The sequence below is a fragment of the Mercurialis annua genome, linkage group LG8 (genome assembly GCF_937616625.2).
Source record: "Mercurialis annua linkage group LG8, ddMerAnnu1.2, whole genome shotgun sequence".
In the NCBI taxonomy this organism is placed as follows: domain Eukaryota; kingdom Viridiplantae; phylum Streptophyta; class Magnoliopsida; order Malpighiales; family Euphorbiaceae; genus Mercurialis; species Mercurialis annua.
In genome coordinates this window covers 37,204,202-37,226,603 of record NC_065577.1, presented here as the reverse complement: position 1 = coordinate 37,226,603, position 22,402 = coordinate 37,204,202, and the positions used below count along the sequence as shown (strand labels likewise).

At 33.3% G+C, this 22,402-nt stretch overlaps 1 protein-coding gene across 2 annotated transcripts; it reads left to right on the top strand.

Moving 5' to 3' along the window:
• Window positions 1–580: 580 nt before the first annotated feature.
• Window positions 581–4,170, top strand: LOC126660959 (floral homeotic protein APETALA 2-like). 2 transcript variants are annotated; one of them, XM_050354688.2, is made up of 9 exons: window positions 581–1,396; window positions 1,554–1,579; window positions 1,688–1,718; window positions 1,843–1,930; window positions 2,026–2,168; window positions 2,581–2,657; window positions 2,736–2,884; window positions 3,077–3,181; window positions 3,762–4,170. In XM_050354688.2, the coding sequence occupies exons 1-9, from the start codon at window positions 780–782 to the stop codon at window positions 3,771–3,773; spliced, it is 1,248 nt and encodes a 415-aa protein (XP_050210645.1). In that variant the 5' UTR covers window positions 581–779; the 3' UTR covers window positions 3,774–4,170. The 2 variants fall into 2 exon arrangements, with proteins under 2 accessions (XP_050210645.1, XP_050210644.1); XM_050354687.2 differs by having other exon boundaries at window positions 582–1,396; window positions 3,746–4,170.
• Window positions 4,171–22,402: the final 18,232 nt, after the last annotated feature.

Sequence of the window (22,402 nt, the reverse complement as noted above, 5' to 3'; positions counted from 1 at the left end):
AAACATATTAATTGATATTAAATGCTTCAATTAAACATGCCAAATAAGTTTAAATTCTACACCTATCAATTTTACGTTAGGCTAAATGAACTTTTATATATATATCCATAATTTTAGTATTTTTTATCAAATATACCACGATTTTTAAATTTTATCAATTTGATCTACCATCTTTTCAATATTTTACAAATATATCTATAATTCATTTTGATCTGATGTGACATAATGTTGATCGTATAGATGTATAGAGATTATTCTACATAGTAGCAGTGCAGCATGTTAAATCCAAATGAGTGATAAGTATTTTGGTAAATACTTAAGAGATGATAAATCATTGATAAATTTTTTAAAAACGTTAAAATTAATTAAGAATAAATAAATTCATTTTACCTCCATATTATAACATGTATATGAGTTTGGAAATGGTCTAACTACACAAAAACCTTAATAATTGTCATACCTCATCTCATTAACTCTAACTCTCTTTTTCTCCATATTTGTCCATATTATCCGACAAACAACCTTTTTTTTCACCACCTTCAAATTCAATATATATATCTTATATCTTTGTTTCTCCCACAAATGTACTTTCACTTAAGGTTTCTTAGTTACACCTAAGAAACAAAAAAAAAAAGCAAGTTGAAGAAAAAACAATAATTTAACTCTCTTATCTTTCTCTTTCTTTTTCTTCTTGTTCTTGATCCCATCCTCAAGCAACTCTCTTTCTTCTTGTTCTTGAATCCAAAACAAAACAAGAACATCAAAATTTATTATATACCATGTTGGATCTAAATCTTGATATAATCTCTAGCGATTCTTCTTGTGACAGCCACAACAAGAACAGAATCAAGAACAAGATCAAGAACAAGAACAAGAGGAAAAATGATGATTATATGGTGATACCAGAGTTCAATCTTGCAGCTGGAGTTCAATTAATGGAGGATGATTCTACCGGAACGTCTCATTCTTCTGTTATTATCAATCCGGGAGACGATAATAATAATAATAATTATAATTCCTCGAATACTAATAATAATATCAACTCCGCGTTGATTTTTGATGTTTTCAAGAGCGAAAAACTCGATCATCCTCATCCTCATCAAGATTTTACAACTCAGCAGTTTTTTCCGGAGAGATGTACTGATAAGTTAGACTTGGATTTGAAGTCTGGTGCTGTACCTATGATAAAGCCACAACAGCAACAGCAGTGGTTGAGATTATCACAGGTCGGGCCTGGTGGTGGCGGTGGAGGAGGCGGCGGAGAAGCGGAGTTGAAAATTGTGCAGCAGAAACAGCAGCAAATGAGAAAGAGTAGGAGAGGTCCTAGGTCAAGAAGCTCTCAATATAGAGGAGTTACTTTTTATAGAAGAACTGGAAGATGGGAGTCTCATATTTGGTAATTAAATAAAATTTTGTTTAATTTTTCCATCAAATTACAAATTTTTTTGATAACGAGAACTCACTCCTCTGACCCGAAGTTCAGTTAATAAAAGATAAAATCATAATCTTTTTGGGTTTGTTTTGTTAATTAGATCTTGATTTTGTTTATGTAGGGATTGTGGGAAGCAAGTATATTTAGGTGAGTTGAAAATTTAATTTCTTGAAAAAAAATTAAATTTTTAAGGCAAGATTTCATGAGTTTAAAGATTAATTATTTTTTTTCTTTTTTTTTAATTTCTTTTAACAGGTGGATTTGACACTGCACTTTTTGCAGCTAGGTATGAAATTAAAATTGTTCTATTTTTGGTTTCTTAATCTTTCCATTTCTGGAATAATTTTGTATTGTTTCCATATATAGATTGGATATGTTTATGCTAAATTTGGAAATTATTGAATTTTCAGAGCATATGATAGAGCTGCTATTAAATTCAGAGGAGTTGATGCTGATATCAATTTTACTTTAAGTGATTATGAAGAAGACATGAAGCAGGTGTGTGAGGAAGCATAGTCACAATTAATTAACCTGTTAATTTTTATTTTTAGCTAATTAATCAACTTTAAAACTGATTTAATATATTTTTGCAGATGAAAAATCTGAATAAAGAAGAATTTGTTCAAATCCTTCGTCGCCAGAGCACCGGATTTGCTCGAGGCTCGAAATACAAAGGCGCAACACTGCAAAAATGTGGCAAATTAGAAGCTAAAATGGGGCAATTTCATGGAAAGAAGTAAGATCCTGCAAAATCATTTAGCACTTTCAAATGTTGTTCTTATTGATTGATGTTAGCATCTAAAAATCACTAAAGATCTAGTGGGTAAAATTGACCGATACGTGTCTTAAAAGAATAAAAAAGTGCGTCAACTAAACACTAAAAAGATTTATTTTTTAAATTTACTCAGACAATCAAATTAATATATAATATAAAAAGAAGATTTTTATACTATTTTGTGCCACGATTATCTTATTCATGTAAAGATGTCTAATGTAACATTATTTCGGTAAAATGTAATATTTTATTCCAGTAAAGTGTCATTGATGGAGTGAAGATAACGACATACTATGTTTTAACCGTCTGGTTTTTTGGGATTTTACCTTTGTTAGTGAGACGAGTTAATCTAATTTATATTTTTTAAATCCAGGGCTTATGATATGACATCCATTAAATGCAATGCAAATGATTATGAAAGGGGCATGATTTTTGATCCAAATTGTGCAGGTAAAAATTTAATTTGCGTGTTGTAATTTCAAGATTATGTATGTATTTCTTGTTGTTGATGATTTTATTTGTATGCAGCTGGTGTGGCCATGGGTGGTCACAATCTTGATTTGAGCCTCGGAATTTCTGTGCCAGATTCAAAACCTAAGTACAGTAATTCAAAACCCAATTACACCCATTTCCATTACAGCACTGATCGCGAAGTGCCTAATCAAGAAACGCCAATGGTAAACTACTTTTTATGTAGCACGGAAATAGAAATACTGTAGTAAGAAAACACTTATATGAAAAGAATATCGTAGAACACGATATTTTTTAGAAAATATATCGTAAATGTATAATTTAAAAAGTTTTCGTACGACATAGTCGATTTTTATTGTCAGTAGTGATTGATTGGTGTTTTGTGTTTGTACTAAAAGGTGGAGAATGCTCCTTCATGGGTACCTAAAGGCAACCAGCCATGGGCATCAAAGAACCTTCCAACAATGTCTGCCATATTTCCTGGTTTTCTATCAACCAGTCAGGTACTTTTCTCCATCTAATTGCATTTAAAAGGGCATCTTCAATGCAAGATAAGCCCTCGTCAAGGGGCGGAATTAGGGTCGGAACGAGAGGCTACATTTTAACTATTATAACTATTCTTTTTGTTATAATTTTATTCTCGGAAATTTAATAAACGTAAGAGATGTACAATAAAAATTAGCTTCTTACATTTAATATAAAAATGATAAACTCAACTTAATAAATAGATGATTGAATTTGAAATCTTCATATTTTTGATACATTGAAAATAATAATTAAATCGCTTCTCTGATTAGTTTCATTTTTAATAAAAAAATTATATGATCTAAATGTAATAGATTATTCCTCTTTTAAAATTCACCATAATAGAAATTGAACTATGCATATTATAATAACTTCGGAATTGCCTCATTTTTTCTTTTCGATTCTTAACAGATACGTTTTTTTTCCTCTCATTCAATTCTTTTATTTTATAGTTCCAGCCTCACCAATCAAAGAGGAAGACCCGACTTCAATTACGTTTGCAATATATCTTATATAATTACTCTTTTGTGATTTACGTACAGAACAATGTTGACGCAGATTTTCCGATGAAAACGTCAAGCTTGTTATGGAAAACGAATGGCAGCAACAACAACAATGTTGCTAGAAATTGAAAAAAGATCAATTGCAGCATCATCAGGATTCGCTTTCACTTCAATTAATTTATCAATCATTGCCCCTTCAGCAACCGTTTTGTGGATAACAATCAATCAATTACATCAATTTATTTCATTTCTCAATACTCAGAGCTAAACGACATCGTTTTGTCTCTGTAAAATTTGGAATGTTAGCTGAATCCAAAAAAAATTAATATTCTGTGGGGACCCATTTTAGAGTGTAGCATATCAAAAACAGATTTGTAGACATGATTTGTCTCCATAACCTCTCCATGTAAAAGCTTTTGTCATTTTATAACTTTTTAAGAAAGGTAGCTTCATTTGATGATGAATTATGTTTATATATATTTGTAGTATGAAACTAAGAATAGGCTATCTTGTGTCAATTATCAAACTTTAGTAAGACTTAATGAAAATTTTACTGCTATTCGAGCTTTGGAGTGGAACAATGAGAAAGGTGTTTCTGTAGAAGTTATTTCAATGGTGGTTCCTGCGATGCAGGACCACCGAAATTAATGATCATTTATTGTGGAACGTTCAGGGATTAGGCTCTACTAGAACGTTCCGGAAATTGCGCGAGCATGTTAATAAAATCAAGTCTAATCTTAATTGGGTGACCCGCTTGGTGGTTAGAAAAACCCTAGTCGATGACTGTATTATTACAGCTCTCATCATCTTTTTTAGAATAGTTCATTCAATGTATTGAAGAATTGTTTCTTTGTAATTTTCATTATTTTTAATGGAAATTTTAGCTTTTGTGAAAAAAAAAGTAAGACTTAATGGTCTAAGAGATACAAATATGTATACCTAATTATAAATTTAACTTATTGTAATTTAATTTAATTTGAAAAGATGATGATAATTTTAGTTTTATTCTATCAATTGTTCCGTTTGACATGTAAATTTTAGTAAATTTAAAAAGTTATATATGCATTTTCTTAAAATCGCTTTATTTGTTTGGCTTAATTGCTTTAAAAATCAGAAAAATTAAAGTTTTTGATAAATTTAAGGCTAAATTCATTTTAAGGTCCTTAAACTTTTATTTTTTTGTTTCATCAAGTCTTTCAATTTTTATTTGGCTTTTTCAAATTCTTAAACTTTCATTTTTTGGTTCATCAGATCTCTTAACTTCTGTTTGACTTTCTTAATCTCTTAAATTTTTATTTTTTTGGTTCATTAGGTCCTTAAATGAAGATCCATTTAAGGATCCAATGAACCAACAAATAAATAATTAGGGACTTGATAAAAGCAAATAAAAGTTAAAGGACCTAATGAACCAAAAAATGAAAGTTTAAGTACCCAAAAAAGTCAAATAGAAGTTAAGGGACCTAATGAACTAAAAATGTATAGTTTAAGGATCTCAAAATAGATTTAGCCTAAATTTAATAAAAATTTTTAATTTTAGCAATGTCATACACTAAGTTTTGAATTTTTACATCTCGAAGCATCAAACGCCATAATAATTGCTCGGTGTTTGCAAAAAAAAAAAACTAAAAGCTTATATATTAAATTATCAAAATTAAAAGTTCATGTTAAAATTCAAAAAACGCTAAACTCATGATTTTTAAAGTAATTATGTCTTATTTTTATAACTTAACACATGTAAATTCTAAAAACTAATGTCACACCTCAATCAGGTAATTTTTAAATTTGGATTAGATTATTATGGATCTTTAAACTTCATATAAATTACCAAAATAAAAACAGTTGGTTAGATTTATGAGTATTTAAAAATATTTGTAAGTAACTTACTAAATGATCATTCTTTCTAGGTCCTGCAAAGTGTCAATAAACATCAAAACAATATCGAACGGTTTTTTCAACAATCTTCTGCCATCAAATTATTTTATAGACACACAAAAAAAGAGAATAGAAAATGATACATATAAAATGACGACTTTTACATCAAATTTTAAAAATAATATAACATTTAAAACGTGTCAATCACAGACTCCGCCTTTTATTTTTTTTCAAAAATAACATCGGCGATTTTTTGTGGCATTTTTGCTGACGTGAAATGACACGTGGCAGATCCATCGGTTGTTCATGTCAGCAAAATTTCACCGAAAAATATGTCATAATAAAATTAAAAAGAAATAAAATATAGTGTCTGTGATTAAAACATTTTAATTATTATATTATTTTTAAAAGTTGATGATTGAGCCTTTAATTAACCCTTTTTTTTATAGATATAGGTTATGATTTTATATAATTAATTTTTTTTATTAATTTCAATATCGACGTTGAGCTATAATTTACGCATGGAAAATACACATATGCAAGTGTCATATTACCTATTTCTAAAGAAGATATTTTATATAATTAATGGCACTTTTGCACACGTGACATGACACGTGCAGACCCTTCGGGTGTTCAAATTAGCAAAATTTTATTGAAAAATGTGTCCATGATAAAATTGAAATACAATAAAAATAGTGTACGTGATTGACATGTTTAAATGTCATTTTATTTTAAAAACATGATGTAAAAATTATGGTTTTATATATAATTAACTCTTTTTTTTAAAGAATTTCAATATTGATGAGGTATAATTTACGCTTGGAAAATATGTTGACATATGCAAGTGTGACATTACCTATTTCTAAAGAAGATATTTACTTAAAAAAATTGAAAAACCCTAGCCGTCTCTCTCTTTGAGAAACCTCTCAAACCCTAGTAAGTTTTCTTCTTTTTATCATTTGGGAGGTGGTTTTTGGCCATTCTTGGCCTAAAATCACCTCCCTAATCTCTCATATTCAGTCTTTTTAGCTTTTTTCATAGTTTTTATCTTTAATTTTGAATAAAATTTCTTTCTTGGCCATTTATGGTCTAGATTTAAAAATTATTTTTTATTCTAGTATCTTAATTTCATTAGATCTGATCTAATCGAAATTAAGAATAGTTTATTTTCATCGTTAGAGATGAAATTGTTTTTTGCGATGCAAGCGACTTGGATCTCTAAAACAATTAGAGCCACCATCTTACGACGGATTTCATCAAATATCGGTATGTTTTGCGTCAATATCGATGATGTCTTTAATGTTCAAGAGAAGAGATATGTCACAGAAGATGTGATCAGAGACTTTAACGATGAAGTTATAGCTGCTAGCTGTAGCTGTAATACCCCAAAATATTTTAAGATAATTACGTCGTGCCACGTGTCGTGATTTCTGATAAATTAAATTAAAGAGAATTTAATTTAATTATATCGGAAATTCAGAATAAAAATCTAATGAGTCAATTAGCGGGATTTAAGGAATTAAATTTGAAAAGTTGGATGTGGAGATATTTCGGGGCTAGATTGTAAATTTTGAAAAGTTTAGGGGCTAAAGTGCAAATTAGCCAATTAAGCCCGAAAAATAGAAATTTGAGGATTTTCGATGGAAATATGTATTTTTGAGTTAGTATTATTTATTCGGAAATAAATAATACGTATTTGAATTAATAGAAAGATTAATTGAATAAGTTTTGGATTAAATTGAAACTTTTGAAAAGTTTCAAGGACCAAAGTGTACTTTAGCCAGGATATATATGAGATTGAGATGAATGAAGAAGGGATCAGAACCTTCATTCCTTTTCTTTCTTTCTTTCGTTCTTAACGGCGATCGATTACGGTTCCATCGCTCGATTCCGTTTCTCGTCCATTTTCGACGTTTAATAGCTCGAATTGATCGTACTCTCGAGGCGAATCACGGTAAGCTTGACGTTTTACCGTTTCGTTGATTATATTTTAAGTTATATCGATTCAAAGTTTTAGGCCACGAAACGATTTTATCGTTTTATCGAGTATAGGATTGATATATAGCGTTTTGAGCTTGGAATATGCGTTTTGGTTGAGTTTGGAGCGTTTTTGCGTATATAGCAGGTCGGGAACCCCGGAAATCGATTCCGGGGGATCGTGCACGACTGTACACGATCGTGTACTGTGGTACACGAACGTGTACTTGAGGTACACGAACGTGTACCATCTATGGTACACGAACGTGTACTAAAGTACACGAACGTGTACCATCATATGGTACACGAACGTGTACCAAGGTACACGAACGTGTACCTCCCTGCACGAGCGTGCACCCTTCGATTCTCGCACCCTGAGTCTTCGTACTTCGATTGAATTAATTACGCGTATTGAATCGGAAATCGAATAGTAGTTAACCTAATGAGGTTATAAGAAGATTGAATTGGAAGTAATTTGCGATCCGTAAACGAGTTTGATATCGTTTAATGGGATATGCGTGAGAAGCACGACGATTAATGAAAGTAAAATGTGTCGAGTCTCGAGTCTAGAGTCAATCTTAGAATAGGATTCTGATGTGAGTCAAATGTTTTGAAATTGTATTAGATCCAGCGAGGCAGGAAGGAGCTGGACCAGGAGCTCGGGAAGCTTGACGTTCTAAAGCCCCGACGTATTTTTGGATAAGCGTTTTCAGTGAGTTTATACGATTTGCTTTTAAAGTATTTATTTAAGCAATTATTATATATTGCTTTATATTTGAATTGCATGTTTTATATGCGAATTCTTTTTATGAATTGCATATGCTGGATTTGAAACCAGTATTGATCCGATGGAACGTGCTACCTATTGGGCGACAATAGGACTGTGTGATCACCAGTTTTGATATGACTCAGCTGGGAGCTGATGATGAATATGAAATTTACGATTGAGTTATGATTTAGATACGCAGAGTGAACTCGGCTACGGTGTAGCCTGGAAGTCCCCGTATCTAGTGGCTGGGCCACCAGCGAGTTGGACTCGCGATTGATATTTATGATTGGGTTGATCGATTGATTATTAGTATGTTTGAGGATTAAGGTTTCAATCGGATCCTGTACTTGGCTGCATATGATTGATTACGATTTTATGTTTTATTTGAATACTTATTAGTAAATGTATGAACTCACGCAGTATATCCCAATATACTGACCCCTCACAGATTTCCTTTCAGGATAAAGACGCTTTGAAGCAACGGACTTCTATCCTACTTCCAGAAGTCTGTATTTTTGAGTATGTAAAGAAACAGTACTTTACTCTTAGAGCTGCAGTAGATAAGTATTTTGTGAGTCAGCTGTAATATATAGTTTTATGTAAATATTACTCTAACGTTTTAAAGTTTTAAACGTTTTACGCTTGCTGCGTTATTTATATATGGTGACTGCCAGAGGATATGTGTGCCTGGCATGTGTGCTTCTGCATGACACGTGTTTGCTTATGTCATGCATGACGTTTACATTTCGCGAAAAATTATTTTACGTTCTCAGGCTTGCTACGGGTTTCGGAGCAACCACTCCCATTCCCTAGCGCCGGTCTCGGCCCTGAGATTGGGTCGTGACAATGTTGGTATCAGAGCATGGTCCAGTTACCATTGCTTATGTTAGAAGAGTGATTGATTTTCCTAGGATTCTACTGCAGCACATAGGATTCAAGTCTTGTCTTTGTTATGTATTCATTTGATTTTCAAACTTTCAGCTTTCCCTCTAGGTTGTGAGTCTGTCTTACGTGTGTGTTCGCATGTGGTGAGATGCGCGTTTTATACGGTATGCGTTTGCGATAATATGTGATTAAGTGGCTAAGTAACGCTGTTTGTCATGGTCAGGATGTCTGACCAACGACAAGAGGTAGAGCGAGCTGCCGCTGCAGCACGTAATGTTATAGAAGGGGCGCACGACATTCATCCAGAAGCTCAAGATGAGTCTTCTGTTCAGGGAGGAGGAGGTGGCCAAGAGGCCCAGGCGCAGGCACCAGGAGTGCAAGCGCAAGCCCATCAACCTAATGTTGTGGGTTTTGATCTGAATCAGTTTCTTACGGGAATTGCGGCTATGCAAGCCAATCAGGCTGAGGTGCAGAATATGCATCGTGAACAACTACAGCAACAACAGTTACGTAATGTGGCTTTCACTGATCGAGATATCGTCTTGGCTTATATGCGTCTCAAACCAACTAAGTTTGACAGTACAGGCGATGCTCTCGATTTCCTCGAAGAAGTAGAACGTAATGCTCGACGCTTGCAAGCTAATGAGAGACAGACCATCATTATGGTGGAAATGTCATTGAAAGGACCTGCGAAAGATTGGTTTCAGCAGCATATTCAGCCAACCATGGATACTATGACTTGGGCTGAATTTGCAAACCACTTTAGGGAATACTTTTTACCATATGCGGTGACGGAGAGTTATCGTAGTCAGTGGTTGACCCTGAGTAGAGGCAATCGATCTGTGCAAGAGTATGTAACGGAGTTTACCAGAGTGAGTAGGTTTGCACCAGACCTGACTACAGACCCTGTTAGAGTGAACTCGAGATTTGTAGAGGGTCTAGGAGCGGAATTTGTGAGTCTGACGTCTGATATCGGAAGAACCCTAGTGCAATTGATTGATAGCGCTAGGCAAATGGAAGTTTCTCTGATCCGTTTTGGAAGAATTCCTGACCCTTCCAATGTTGCACCTGTGAGAGATAATACGTTTCGTAGCGTACAGAGTGCGCCTACTCAGTCATATGTTGGGAATTATTCTCGATACACACAACGTCAGCAAGAACGCAAAAGACCTCGACGCGGAACACGAGTTAGTACCTCAGGCACCGGATTTAGTGCCAGATCGATGAGTGACATGGGAGGCGGAGTTCCTTTATGTTTGAACTGTAATAGGAGGCACTATGGCGCGTGTTACACTGCTAATGGAGCATGTTTTAATTGTGGTCAACGGGGCCATTTCGCTAGAGACTGTCCGAGGCAGATGCCTCAAGGCTCGATGACTACTGTAGTACAGCCTTCTTATCAGCAGCAGAGAACCGCGCAGCAGATAGCGTCAGGATATGATCAGACTGGAAGTACCTTTACGGGCCAGAGAGGCCGTGGCTATGGAAATCGTGGGGGAAGAAACGGCGGAGGACGCGGTACTGGCCAGACTTCGCAGGCTGGCGGGAGTCAAGCTAGGGTCTTTGCACTGAATCCTCAGGAGGCTCAGGCTTCCAATGCGGTGGTGCAAGGTACCTTTCCTATCGCTTCTCAAGACGCATTGATTTTATTTGATCCGGGCGCTACGCATTCGTTTGTTTCGCCTAGTTTTGCTAGTAAGTTAGGAGTGCAACCAGCGTATCTTAGGAATCCCTTATCCGTAGCTACCCCAGTTGGAGAAAGTGTGGAAGTTAGTATCGTTTATCCATCTTGTCCTGTGAAAGTTCAAGGACGAGATTTGTTAGTTGACTTGATTTTACTTGAGGTTTTAGCCTTTGACGTCATACTGGGAATGGATTGGCTAGCTCAACACTACGCCAATGTGGATTGTCGAAAGAAGACGGTGACGTTTAACACGCCTGGAATTGAAGCGGTTTTAATTCAGGGCGATAAGATGGAATCTTCTACGAGTATCATTTCAACTATTAAAGCTTGTAGTATGTTGAAGAAGGGATGTCAAGGATTCTTAGCAGTAGTACGAGACGTGGAGAAGAAAAGTGTAAACTTAAGCGACGTACCAGTTGTATCGGAATATCCAGACGTCTTTCCAGAGGAATTACCTGGATTACCCCCAGATCGTGAGATTGAATTTTGTATCGAATTGGCTCCTGGCACGAAGCCGATATCGATACCTCCTTATCGAATGGCACCAGCAGAGCTCAAAGAACTTAAGGATCAGCTAGAAGAATTGTTTGATCGTGGTTTCATCAGACCGAGTGTATCCCCGTGGGGTGCACCAGTGTTGTTCGTGAAAAAGAAGGATGGATCGCTTCGACTATGTATTGATTATCGACAGCTGAATAAGGTAACGATTAAGAATAAGTATCCGCTACCTAGAATCGACGATTTGTTCGATCAGTTACAAGGAGCGAAGTTTTTCTCCAAGATTGATCTAAGATCAGGCTATCATCAATTGAAGATTCGCGATGATGATATTCAGAAGACTGCCTTTCGAACTCGATATGGACATTATGAGTTCCTCGTTATGTCATTCGGATTGACGAACGCCCCAGCAGCCTTCATGGATTTGATGAATAGAATATTCAAACCATACTTGGATCAGTTCGTGATCGTATTTATCGACGATATTTTAATCTATTCGAGTACAGAAAAAGAGCACGCTCAACATCTGCGGATAGTACTACAGAAGCTAAGAGAGCATCAGCTTTACGCCAAATTCTCTAAATGTGAATTTTGGCTAACGGAAGTGGCTTTCTTAGGTCATGTGGTTTCACAAAGCGGCATTAAGGTTGATCCAAAGAAGATCGAAGCTGTGATAGAATGGAAGCGGCCTGAATCGGTTACAGAAGTTAGAAGTTTCCTTGGTTTAGCAGGATATTACAGACGATTCGTACAGGACTTTTCGAAGATCGCTGTACCTTTGACGAAGCTAACTCAAAAGAACGCGAAATTCAACTGGACGGACCAGTGTGAACTCAGTTTTCTGAAACTGAAAAAGTGTCTGACAACGGCACCAGTCTTAGCGTTACCAGAAGGAACGGAAGGATTCACAGTTTACTGTGACGCGTCAAGAGTTGGACTAGGATGTGTCCTTATGCAACACGGTCGAGTGATTGCATACGCTTCGCGACAGCTCAAGAAGCACGAAACGAACTATCCGACGCATGATCTAGAATTAGCGGCGGTGATCTTCGCGCTAAAGATCTGGAGACATTATTTATACGGCGCTACGTGCGAGATCTTTACAGATCATAAGAGTCTCAAGTACATTTTTGACCAACGAGAGTTAAACCTCAGACAGCGGAGATGGATGGAGTTACTGAAAGATTACGACTGCACGATACAATACCATCCAGGCAAGGCCAACGTAGTGGCAGATGCCTTAAGCAGAAAGTCAGCTGGAAGTCTCGCGCACGTTACAACAACATGGCGGAGGCCATTAATTAACGAAATACATACGATGTTTAGCCAAGGAGTGGAGTTCGAAATCTCATCTCTCGGAAACCTAATGGCTCAGTTAACGATACGATCGACGTTGATAGACCAGATCAAAGAGTTGCAAGCAGACGACCCTCAATTGAAGCATCTAATTGAGGAAGTTCAACAAGGAAAGAGTCAAGATTTCAGTATCGTCAACGGAATGCTGAAATACGGCAGTCGAATGTGCGTTCCAGATGTGGAGGACTTAAGACAGAAGATCATGGAGGAAACTCATGGAATGATCTATAGCGTTCATCCTGGTTCCACGAAGATGTACCACGACATCAAATCAACGTATTGGTGGAGCGGAATGAAGAAAGACATCGCAGAGTTCGTGGCGAAATGCCCGACTTGTCAGCAAGTCAAATTGGAGCATCAGCGACCTTACGGATTTCTTCAGCCGTTACCCATCCCGGAGTGGAAGTGGGAACAGATCGCGATGGATTTCGTAATCGGATTACCCAAGACGCAGAAAGGGTTCGACTCTATTTGGGTAATCGTGGATCGTTTGACGAAGTCAGCACACTTCATACCCATCAAGACGACGTATTCTGCAGCAAAGTTAGCAGAGATCTACATCGATAAGATCGTGAGTCTACACGGAGTTCCCGTATCAATCGTTTCAGATAGAGGTTCCGTATTTACCTCTCATTTCTGGAAAAGCTTACAAGACGCGTTAGGAACGCGATTAAATTTCAGCACTGCGTTTCACCCTCAGACGGATGGACAGTCTGAGCGAACGATTCAAACGCTAGAAGATATGCTTCGACTTTGCGTATTAGACTTCGGAGGTAGTTGGGATACGTACCTACCTCTAGTCGAGTTTGCCTACAACAACAGCTATCATTCAAGCATCGAGATGGCTCCATACGAAGCATTGTACGGGCGAAAATGTCGATCTCCTATTTGTTGGGACGAAGTTGGTGAGCGAAAGCTCACTGGAGCAGAAATTATCCAGATTACGTCAGAAAAAGTTCCGTTGATAAAGCAGCGTTTGAATACTGCTTCTAGTCGACAGAAGAGTTACGTGGACCCCAAGAGGAAGGATATTGAATTTCAGATCGGAGATTACGTGTTTCTTAAAGTATCACCGATGAAGGGAGTTATTCGTTTCGGAAAGAAGGGTAAATTGGCTCCGAGATATGTCGGACCATATCAGATCGTGGAACGTATAGGCTCAGTTGCCTATAAGCTAGACTTGCCACAGGAGATGTCGCAAGTTCATCCTGTCTTTCATATTTCCATGCTTAGGAAATATGTACCAGACCCTTCTCGAATAATTCAACCACAAGTGGTGGACGTGAGCGAGGAACTAACTTACGAAGAACGACCAGTGCAGATTGTCGATACGCAGATACGACAATTGCGAACGAAAAGAATTCCAATGGTGAAAGTTCTTTGGAGAAGTCAATCCGTAGAAGAGTGCACGTGGGAGACAGAAGAGGATATGCGGCAGAAGTATCCATATCTGTTTACTCAAGGTACGTGGCTAATTTTAAATTCGAGGACGAATTTATTTTAAGGGGGGGTGAATGTAATACCCCAAAATATTTTAAGATAATTACGTCGTGCCACGTGTCGTGATTTCTGATAAATTAAATTAAAGAGAATTTAATTTAATTATATCGGAAATTCAGAATAAAAATCTAATGAGTCAATTAGCGGGATTTAAGGAATTAAATTTGAAAAGTTGGATGTGGAGATATTTCGGGGCTAGATTGTAAATTTTGAAAAGTTTAGGGGCTAAAGTGCAAATTAGCCAATTAAGCCCGAAAAATAGAAATTTGAGGATTTTCGATGGAAATATGTATTTTTGAGTTAGTATTATTTATTCGGAAATAAATAATACGTATTTGAATTAATAGAAAGATTAATTGAATAAGTTTTGGATTAAATTGAAACTTTTGAAAAGTTTCAAGGACCAAAGTGTACTTTAGCCAGGATATATATGAGATTGAGATGAATGAAGAAGGGATCAGAACCTTCATTCCTTTTCTTTCTTTCTTTCGTTCTTAACGGCGATCGATTACGGTTCCATCGCTCGATTCCGTTTCTCGTCCATTTTCGACGTTTAATAGCTCGAATTGATCGTACTCTCGAGGCGAATCACGGTAAGCTTGACGTTTTACCGTTTCGTTGATTATATTTTAAGTTATATCGATTCAAAGTTTTAGGCCACGAAACGATTTTATCGTTTTATCGAGTATAGGATTGATATATAGCGTTTTGAGCTTGGAATATGCGTTTTGGTTGAGTTTGGAGCGTTTTTGCGTATATAGCAGGTCGGGAACCCCGGAAATCGATTCCGGGGGATCGTGCACGACTGTACACGATCGTGTACTGTGGTACACGAACGTGTACTTGAGGTACACGAACGTGTACCATCTATGGTACACGAACGTGTACTAAAGTACACGAACATGTACCATCATATGGTACACGAACGTGTACCAAGGTACACGAACGTGTACCTCCCTGCACGAGCGTGCACCCTTCGATTCTCGCACCCTGAGTCTTCGTACTTCGATTGAATTAATTACGCGTATTGAATCGGAAATCGAATAGTAGTTAACCTAATGAGGTTATAAGAAGATTGAATTGGAAGTAATTTGCGATCCGTAAACGAGTTTGATATCGTTTAATGGGATATGCGTGAGAAGCACGACGATTAATGAAAGTAAAATGTGTCGAGTCTCGAGTCTAGAGTCAATCTTAGAATAGGATTCTGATGTGAGTCAAATGTTTTGAAATTGTATTAGATCCAGCGAGGCAGGAAGGAGCTGGACCAGGAGCTCGGGAAGCTTGACGTTCTAAAGCCCCGACGTATTTTTGGATAAGCGTTTTCAGTGAGTTTATACGATTTGCTTTTAAAGTATTTATTTAAGCAATTATTATATATTGCTTTATATTTGAATTGCATGTTTTATATGCGAATTCTTTTTATGAATTGCATATGCTGGATTTGAAACCAGTATTGATCCGATGGAACGTGCTACCTATTGGGCGACAATAGGACTGTGTGATCACCAGTTTTGATATGACTCAGCTGGGAGCTGATGATGAATATGAAATTTACGATTGAGTTATGATTTAGATACGCAGAGTGAACTCGGCTACGGTGTAGCCTGGAAGTCCCCGTATCTAGTGGCTGGGCCACCAGCGAGTTGGACTCGCGATTGATATTTATGATTGGGTTGATCGATTGATTATTAGTATGTTTGAGGATTAAGGTTTCAATCGGATCCTGTACTTGGCTGCATATGATTGATTACGATTTTATGTTTTATTTGAATACTTATTAGTAAATGTATGAACTCACGCAGTATATCCCAATATACTGACCCCTCACAGATTTCCTTTCAGGATAAAGACGCTTTGAAGCAACGGACTTCTATCCTACTTCCAGAAGTCTGTATTTTTGAGTATGTAAAGAAACAGTACTTTACTCTTAGAGCTGCAGTAGATAAGTATTTTGTGAGTCAGCTGTAATATATAGTTTTATGTAAATATTACTCTAACGTTTTAAAGTTTTAAACGTTTTACGCTTGCTGCGTTATTTATATATGGTGACTGCCAGAGGATATGTGTGCCTGGCATGTGTGCTTCTGCATGACACGTGTTTGCTTATGTCATGCATGACGTTTACATTTCGCGAAAAATTATTTTACGTTCTCAGGCTTGCTACGGGTTTCGGAGCAACCACTCCCATTCCCTAGCGCCGGTCTCGGCCCTGAGATTGGGTCGTGACAGTAGCAGTCGTGCGATTAAAGGTAGTATTATCATGGCGAGCGAAGCTAATCTAATTCCCTTTATTTTAAAGGTTGCAATGGATGTCTTCAACAACAACTCTTTGCTTTGTAATATTATCAGTTTAATAGCACATGACTACTTTAGCTTAATTGAGATGCATAAATGTTGTTTTAATAGAAAATCTCATGTGGTAGCATATGACTATTTTAGTTTATCTAATTGGTTGGGGCATGTCCCTCCAATTATCAAATTCTATGTATTGGCTGATCAATCAACTTTTGATTAATAGAACTTTTATCTCAAAAAAAAGAAGATATTTACTTTTAGAATTGTCCCATTCAATTTTTGATACTTAGTAATGATAATGAATTTGAGTGAGGTTAATTATGCTACATCATTTCTTTCAACAACTAAGTACTCCATTCAATTATTATATGATTGAAAAATTCTAACTTATTCCCACTCTTATACCCAGCGGCTAGATTGATTCACTTAGGTTTAAACTATTGATATTTTTTTTAATTTGACCACATGTACATCCATTCAATAAACTTGGTCAATGGCAGCCAGACATGTAAATTATAGAGTTGACATATTTGAATACAACTTTCTGAATTTGGAAACCTTCCATTTACTTTTCATGTTGATTTCACTCCAACTTGGAGAAATGCATTTACGCACCGTTTGGATTGATGGATTTTAAACAATGGATTTTAAACAATCAATGAATTTAGACAAAATCCATCGTTTGTTTCAGAAAAAAATTAATAGAATCCATTGATTTATAAATTCCCTCATTTTCTACAATTCATCATTTTTAATGATTTTAATTTCCCACCTACTAGGTGGGAAAGTCGAAATTTACCATTTTTTTATGAATGATGGATTGTTATACTATTTATTTTTTTCCATAAATAATATTAAAAATCATTGATTTTATTTTCAATTCAAACGATGTAATTTTAAAATTTATGGTTTAACGCCTTAACTTGACTTAAAATGCAGATTAGTATATAAAATTTGGTAGGTGTAGTTGGCAAAATAATCTTTTTATGTTTAGTTTCTTGATCATTTGTTAAATATACCCTCAAAACTAATATGAACATTGTAGTGCATTAATTTTATGAATTGTGAAATTATATTCAAATCAAAAAATACATCTATTTTAAAACTTTTCTTAAAAAAAAATAAGTTCATGAAAAATTATCTTATATAGTTGATTTTTACATTAGTTTATTATGTGCCTGAAAATAAATTAAATTGAAAAATAAATTTATTAATTTTAATTCATAATTTTGTTTTTATATAAAGGAGGTAGCGTTTGTGGGAAGAATCAAATTTACGACCTAATAGTTTGTTGCTCACCATTAATAAAACCTATATTCGGTTTATGCAATCAAGACGTGTTGCTTCTACAGATTGAAGTGAAGACTACAAAAACTTATGCTCTAGTTGATAAGTCATGTCAGCAATTCAAGTGATAACTTGCCATGACATTTTTGATTAATAAAGAATTTGTTTTTGCTCTTAAATATATTATGTTTTCTATTAAGCGCATATACCATTTGAGTTGTAATTCATTAGTTCAATTCGTAAAATTGATGGATCAAAATATCCAAATTATCTTTTACAAATATATTTATGAAAAAATAATTAAAATTATAGATATGAAAATCATTTTATCAAATTAGTTTGACCGTTAATATGATTTTGGCCGCACTTAATACAATGTTATTATAAAAATTGAATATTAAAATATTTAATAACAAAAGAAACTGGATGAGTTTAATAGTTATTAAGAAAGTTAAAAATGAATGAGGTGAAATAAATATTTATAATATTTTTTTTTTAAAATCTAATATAAAAAGGAGTTTCAAATTTCAAATACAGTCAAATTATATACTCCTAAGTTATTATTAAAACATAATCACTTAAAAAATAAAAAACTTATCAATCTTTATCGTTTCTAATCTAATTTTTATATATTTTTTTTTCATTTTTAATATGAACGAATAGTTTTAAGTATGGACCAACTCGACCTCTCTTCTGCTAACAAAGACTTAATCTGCTGGACAGGAAAATCCCGCAGTTCACATCTCGGTCTATTTCTGATGTTTCTCGTCTGCACAGCTCTGCTTTTTCACCGCTGTGGAAGTCAGTCAGTTCTTCTCGCATTAAGTTCTTCGCTTGGACAGCTTTGCATGGAAGGATAGCCAATCATAATTCATTCCTTACTCAATGAAACACCATTCCAAATGTGAAAACAACTTTTATTTTTTACGGCGAGATAGAAGATAGTGACCATTTTCTTATGCATTACTCTTATACTAGATCAGTTTGGAACTTGAGTTTATCAAAAATTGGTTTGTTATGGGTTATGCCTCGTAGCTTAGAGTACTTTATCTTTTATTGACGATGTTTGATTTACAACAATCTCTACTCAGATTTGTGGTTCAGTCTATGGGTATTTAGTATTTGAAATTTGTGAAAAAGAAAAAATTTGCGTATTTTTCAGAGAAAAAGCATTTCAGCATAGGATGTGATTTTTGATAGTTTTACTATGACGGCGAATTACTTTAAGTTCTCAAATCTGTTTTTCTCTTATTCTGGTTTGGAGTTATTTAGAAATTTGGATTGTATTTTTCTTAAATGATTTTTTTTGTTTTTGTTTAAATCTTTAACTTCTTTCGCTTTTAAATGTTGGTTTGCCTTTTTCTAAGTTTTAATATATTTTTATTCATAAAAAAATTACAGTTAAATGACTCGTCTGAATGAGTATCACTCAGTGATATATAAGCACAACTTATGCACTATTCATTTAAATTAGACATTTAGTAATAACTAAAATATTTCATAGACTAGATAAATTTTGCAATTTTTATTATTAGGGCCACAACTAAATGTCGGTTGAATGATATTTTTAATAAGCTTTAACATTTTAAAAATACCAGATGTTTGCTCTTAATGTCAATTCTAAAAAAACCTTCAAAATCGACGTATTTAGCCTGTTTTAAGATTTTGTGTATTAACTATATGCAATTTTGAAAATAGTAAGATCTTTTTGTCAAATTTAGGTCCTTAAAGTTGTTGACATGTAGAGGAAAATCTGATTTTGTATAAAATTAATTATAATTAAGACAAGTTTTAATTTTTAAAACGGGATAAATAAGACAATTTTAAAAAGGCCTAATTACTTAAAAACCACCCACCTTGTAACTTTTTTTCATTTATACCATGACTTAGGAAAATTTTCAATTGTACCCTATTTTCGATTTTTATGTTTCATCTCTACCCTAATGAGCTTAATTGACCTATTTTTTTTTAAAAAAGAGTTTAAATTAGTCCTTCATTTTTAACCTATATTCTAATAAAACATTAATGTTAATCATTTATGTATCTTATTTTTAATATTTTCATCTTTAAATTAATTAAATTATCAAAATTTTTAATTTTGGGGTACAAATGAAACATAAAAATTGAAAATAGGGTACAATTGAAAATTTTCCTAGGTCATGGTATAAATGAAAAGAAGTTACAAGGTGGGTGGTTTTTAAGTAATTAAGCCTTTTAAAAAAATTTGATTAGAATGGGCTCTAAACGTAAAATGTTTAATACTTTTAGATATTGACTCCTTATAATATTTATCATCAGTATGCTGTATATATAAATAAATTTGGTAGCATTCACTATAAGGAATTAATTATATGTGACAAAATTTAAATATAAAAGATGGGCTGTTTTGTCTTCTAGTCCATTTTGGTTGTCAACCACAGGAAGCTTTTTAGATGTTGGATATGGGCAAATCGCATTACTAAATAGAAGACCATATAACCATAAATTCCTACATCTTTGCTCCATATCATATCACATCTTCTCATTTCTATTGTTAAATTTATTTTTGATATTTGATTTTAAGAATGTAATATAAAAAAGAAATCAATATATTTATTGGTCACTTAACATATTATCGACTCACTTAACATGAATATATCGAGAGATTCATGAATGTGCCGAATAATAATTAATTTATTTTTTTATCGTTTATATTTGTACGAATTCATATTTTTAAAATAAAATTGGTTTTAATTTTTTTATATAAATAATTGAATCAAGCTCAATTATAAATAAAATTTGAAACAATTCAAGTTAATTTTAAATTTAAAAAATGAGTTAAATTTGAATTAAATAATATTTGACTTGATTCGATTATGCAACTAACACTAATACCATTGATAGTAGAAGAAAGAAAGAACTACCTATAATAGATAGTTTGTCGATTAACCTATAATATTTATTTATGGCAATATATTCAAGAAAGTTTCATTGGCATATCTTCCCTCCAATAATTCAATATATAGTATATTTAATGTTTTCATAAAAATAATTTTTCCATTATTCCCAATAATTTTAAAAATGCTTTTGGCTATGGTCCTACTTCAAAACCCCGTTCCACCAATTTATAAAAATAAATAAATAGGAATGAGTGATTGGGGTATATCATATCCATCTTAAGATCGTGGAGCCATAAGGACCAATAAATTCTTGAGGTAGATTTCTATTATATATGGTAAATCATCTAATATTTTTTTTAATAATTATTAATTTAAATCATCTAATACATTCGTAGACCTAATATTAATATTATATTAAAAAAACTACATACACTTCATACTCACTTAATACAAAAGAAATAATTTTATATTCAGTACAAAAAATATCAACTTAATACTAAACTAAAAAATAATTATCAAAAAGTTGTATTTATGAAATAAAATAATTTTTAATATCTTTTTCTACTAAAGATGCTTCAGTTGCTTTTACTTATTTATCTAATAATTTCTAATAATTTCTCTTAAAATTTTCTGAAACGAACAAAAAAATTATAATTTAATTGTTATTTTAGCTTCCACCTTATGAATCATAGTTAGTGTTGAAAAATCATCAATTGTTATATATTTCTTTAGAAAAATCTCTCTGGTAATTAATATTTTTATAAAATATATTTTAAATTTTATTAATTATTAAATAACAGAATTATAAATTATTCGACGTGGAACGAAGATGATTTCTTTAAATTTTTATTAATTATTAGAATTATTAATTTATTGAATATTAACAATTAGAGGGTCTAGTCTAGTTGATTTTATCTAAGGATGTAATTATTAGAAATGAATTTAATTTAAATTTTCAATTTTTTTAAATAATAAAATTATGTACAATTTTGAAAAATTGAAAGATATTTTAAGCCCACTAAATATACACCTTGAGCCTTCTCCATACCAAAATTGTGGGTATAACTTTTGAGTCCTAATCTCTCTCTTTTATTGGAAGCTTGATGCAAGTTATTATAGGCCCAACATAAGATATTCTCAAATTCGTGATAGATGTATAATACTACATTTGTCATATTTAGTTGTTACTTTTTGTTTTATTTTTATGTTTAAAAAAACACATATTTTTTTTAATTTTTAATATTAATGAGTTCGATATATAGGTTAATAAATTAAATTAATAATGTATTTGTTTGTATTATATTTCCAAGATAAAATAAGGGGCATAAAAAATGTGTACATAATATTCAATGTATTTTTAATATACGTGAAATCGAAAAAAGTGACAAACAAAATAGGATTGATCGAGTATTTTTTTCAGCAGATAAATGTCATTATTATTATTAGGATAAATCATATCAGCGGTGTCTAAACTTCTTAAAATAGACTATTAAATTTCCTTTTTTTAATAAAAAATTACTTTTAACTTTTTAATAGTGTATGATCAAATGAGTGTTTTTAGTTATTTTTCAAACTAATGATAAGGTCAAAACAATTTTTTTTTAATATGATATGACATTCTATTATTTATATAGAAATCTACTATTGCTCACATAATCGTCATTTTCATTTACTAATAAAATGTATAAATC

Excerpts from the sequence above, each read along its gene's own strand:
- LOC126660959 (XM_050354687.2), top strand. The coding sequence starts at position 780 with ATGTTGGATCTAAATCTTGATATAATCTCTAGCGATTCTTCTTGTGAC. Across the intron at positions 2,658-2,735 it reads TTTTGATCCAAATTGTGCAG|CTGGTGTGGCCATGGGTGGT; the intron begins GTAAAAATTTAA and ends ATTTGTATGCAG. Across the intron at positions 3,182-3,745 it reads GTTTTCTATCAACCAGTCAG|AACAATGTTGACGCAGATTT; the intron begins GTACTTTTCTCC and ends ATTTACGTACAG.